At 34.4% G+C, this 4,179-nt stretch overlaps 1 protein-coding gene across 1 annotated transcript; it reads right to left on the reverse strand.

Moving 5' to 3' along the window:
- Positions 1-1,205: 1,205 nt before the first annotated feature.
- LOC102617526 (3-ketoacyl-CoA synthase 12-like) lies at positions 1,206-2,951 on the reverse strand. Its single transcript, XM_006488177.4, has one exon. The coding sequence runs from the start codon at positions 2,824-2,826 to the stop codon at positions 1,429-1,431; it is 1,398 nt and encodes a 465-aa protein (XP_006488240.1). The 5' UTR covers positions 2,827-2,951; the 3' UTR covers positions 1,206-1,428.
- Between the last annotated feature and the right edge of the window lie 1,228 nt (positions 2,952-4,179).

Raw genomic sequence — 4,179 nt, forward strand, 5'->3', positions numbered from 1 at the left:
TTTCGTTTTTATTCTCAGAAAATACAGATTCAAAAACAATACCAAACAGGCCCTAAATCATTTTCATTGAGCAAAGGTTACGAAATAGATTGGATCAATTTTTTTATCTAAAGTACTATGTGAAATCTTCATTTTCTCCTTTTTCAGGTTTACAGAAAATTTTAAAAAACAAGAATCTTATTTATCTGATATATTATTATAAAAAATACATAAATATATATAATATACTTTCAATATCAAAATGTTCCGTAATTATTGGAGAGCTTGCTTGTTGCATGTAGAGGGTAATTTAAAATCTTTGTATGAACAAATAAATCAAGTGTAAAGACTGAAAGTATCACCAAAAGACTATTTTAACTTTTCAAATGCTTATTTTCTTACTTATATGGCAAATAAAAGAGTGAAAAAAATAAGTCATCTCCCAAAAAATGCTTCAAATTAAAATAAATATGTATTATTATAGTCAAATTTTTTTCTCTACAAAAGTAATGACAATTATTATAACACTTCTTTCCCTTCATACATTATGAGATAAAAAATAATATAATACTAAATTAAAGGCTTTAAAAGACTTTTCAAATAAAAATTTTTAAATAAAATGTTAAAGGGAGAAAAACGCTATCTTATTTAAAGAGTATCGTTCAAAGAGTATTTTCAAACCTTTTTTAAAATATCATTTGAACAAATTCTTTTGATTATGCTCTAAATAAGTTTCTGTTTATATAATGATGTGAAGAGCAAGTTTACTGACAATCAGCATATAATCACTCGCCAAAAAATTGTGACTTAGAATCCCTCAGCATTAATTAATGAAAGAAATCAAATTTATTAGACAGTGGTCATGTGTTGTGCTTTAACTTTCTTTCTGCCTGGTCACATAATTAATGGCGATTTAAATAATTAATGTCTTGCGTAAAACACAAAAGTAGGTCACGCTAAAAAATCTAAAAGCAATACAGCGAGTCCAGTTGTGAGACATTAAATCTCCACCAAAACATGCATGTAAATCAAAACTCAGGGACCCATTGCCTCTGCAAATATTGAGTGCTCTTGATACTTATGTTTCTAACAAATAAAACAGGCTGTTAGTATTCAGCATGTGTTTGTTGGTGACAAGTCGCAAAAGCATAGTCTCTCTCTCCCCCTCTCTCTCTCTCATAAAATTTGAAAAGCACCATTAATGAATAGAAATTTCGAAAGCAATATTAGAAACTGAGAGATGATTGTATTAATTTCTTTAACAAAGCAGTAATTAACATCGTCAACCTATAGAGATTAATCAAGACAAAAAAGGAATCCCACAGAGGGACACTTAACAACAATCATAACAGACTTATTAAGACAATAGTATACAGAGAAAATAATGAAATTTATATATATAATAAATGCAGTAAAATATAAATAATTAAAAGGATCCTTTTCCTTTAATCAATTTAAATAATTTTCAGGCACTTTGAAGGTGCTTATATCTTCATTTTGAATCCAACCATATTTCTCCAGATAAGGGTTAGCTAATGACTGTGGTGGGTAGCTATCAATGATATCTTTCCAAACATTACCAACATTTCCATCCAAATCCCTCACAACCTCCCATACACAGCTGTTGCATTTAAAGCCAGCACCAAAACTGATCATCAAAACCCTATCACCTTTCTTTAGTCTCTTCTTTGCTTCCATATATGCTAAGACATACCAAAGACTGGCTGCCGATGTGTTGCCAAATCGATGAAGTGTCATTCTTGCTGGCTCTAGATCATACTCAGTCAGATCAAGACTAAACCCAATTCCATCAATCACTGCCTTGCCTCCAGTGTGGATGCAAAAATGATCAACCCCGGTTCGGAAATTGACCCCGGCTTTTTTCTCACCCTTTGGAGTGTTGTTACTCATCTTTCTCACAAATGTCACCAGAGCATATCGAAGCAATTCCCTTATGGGCAAGATCATAGGGGAAATTACCCTAAGATTGTCCACAAAAGCCCTAGTTGCTGCCTTTGGGAGATTCTTCCCGAGATGAAACCCTGGCCGGCCTTGTTCATCTTCAGTTTGTACGCAACATCCGTAAGAGTCATCTCTTGCTCCGTGGTGTGTCCTCACTAGACACTTCAATTTGAACAGTGCATTTCGCTCCAAGGATCTTTTGTTAGACAAAAGAATCACAGCACCACCGGAACGAAACAGGCAATTTGCAAGAATCATCGATCTATCATTGCCCGAATACCAATTTGGACTCAAAGACTCCGATGTCACGACCATAGCATTCATATTTTTATTGGTCTTAAACACGCTACGCACAATATCAACCGATATTAAGCTTGCACTACAGCCCATTCCGGTTAGATTAAAGACCTTTATGTCCTTTCTCATCTTGTAACGATTAATTATTCTAGAGGATAAAGAAGGCATTATGGCTATCATTGAGATATTAACAACAAGGATGTCAATTTCTTTAGGGGAAATGCCTGACCTGTCCAAGATTTTTGCAATGCTGTCTTCAAAAAATTCTTCCATCTCGTCGATCCCATCTTGCAATGTAGGGTTGTCTTCTCTGCCGGCGAACATAATTCTTGGAGAATATGTTTGCTCGCCGATGCCGGAGCTAACGATCGCTTTTAAGAGAAATTTGTACTCGTTGAGGCCAAGATTCTTTGTCCTCTTTATGACTTGACCAGCGAAATCAGTGCTCACCATTCTATCATCGGTCGGTTTGTAGCATTGGTAGTCTAGTATGTAACATTCTTTGTCTCTTTTCTCATCAACCCACTTCCATATCTTGAACATGAGGTACAAAGAAGGGAGAAGGTAGAGATAAAAGAGAAGCCCCATGAGAGAGCAGAAAAAATAAAGAGACTGGTTTGTGTTTTTGGTGTTGTTTTGTTGTGTGCTAGCAATGTGTCTATGAGGGTCTTATAACAGGAGGAGATGTGGCTTGTGACTCGGGCATGTGAATATGCTTAAGACCCAATGCTATCCCTCAACTTCCACCCACTGATATGTATGTTTTCTTAAGAATCTTTATTGCAAATTCAACTCATAGCACATACAAGAGAGAGCAAAAGGCACTATGGTCTCATCAATTTGGGTCAACGTCAAAATCAAATTATTTATTGAATCTTCAAGTAAAATTAATTTATTGAATTGAAATTTGTTAACTTTTGTTAATTGAACGCCATTATAGATAGACTATAATTTATAGTTTACAGTTAGTAGCTTACCCAATCTAGTTAGCACATTTAATAAGAAAGTTTGAGAAGGTGGCTAGCCAGATCGATGTTGGGCACTCATCATATTATTGAAAATAGCATGTAATAATAATGCACATTGGGCGGTGATTATGGCAAAAGCTGAGAAGTGAGAATCCAAACCAGGAGAGTGGTTTATGCAATACCTATTTGTCGTATAAGAATCATAAATATGCTGCTTAATTTGTAGTTGGGTTTTGGTTACGTTAACAATTGGGACATTACGAGCATGGCTTTTTTTAATATCATATTTGCGTAGTCATACTATCAAGTGTACAATAATTTTCAACAACTTCGACAGAGTTTGGATTGGACTTTGCAGCTCGGCATTTATAGCTTGAGGCTTTGTTTGAATTCAAATGACGATAAATTTTCATTTCTTAAGCTTTTTGGATGGGGCCCAGAATCAAGGCAAGTATGTTACATAGTGGAAAATTTCGCGCGAGGTCCTAATCCTATCACCTCGCGAGACTTTAATTACAAGTCAAAATTTGGTAAGAAGAGGAAACAAACTGCTCTGTGATCATGCATTAAATTCAAAACCATTTATGTTGATTATCTTCATTTGAAGTTCTATTATTTGTTCTTATTGAATTATGCGTAGACCAGTTGGTTGGCACGCTGATCCAATAAATATTCCAAAAATATATAAATTAATTTGTATGCTTGTATAATTGAAGGCTTATCTTTAACATACACAAGAATTAGGACGTTTGATCATCTCTCTCACTATCAAGAACATAATCTATTATAACAGCACTTAGTCATAATCCCATTCATTGAATAAGAGCACTTAGTCTAATCACATCATTTAATAACAGCCAAATAGTGTGTTTGGTCTTTGTCACATAAGCCAAATAGTGTGTTTGGTCTTTGTCACATAAGAAAGTAATGCGAGCTCACTCACGAGTAAATTGGACTCAAATTCCAAATAGAA

Source organism: Citrus sinensis, chromosome 8 (genome assembly GCF_022201045.2).
Source record: "Citrus sinensis cultivar Valencia sweet orange chromosome 8, DVS_A1.0, whole genome shotgun sequence".
Lineage (NCBI taxonomy): Eukaryota > Viridiplantae > Streptophyta > Magnoliopsida > Sapindales > Rutaceae > Citrus > Citrus sinensis.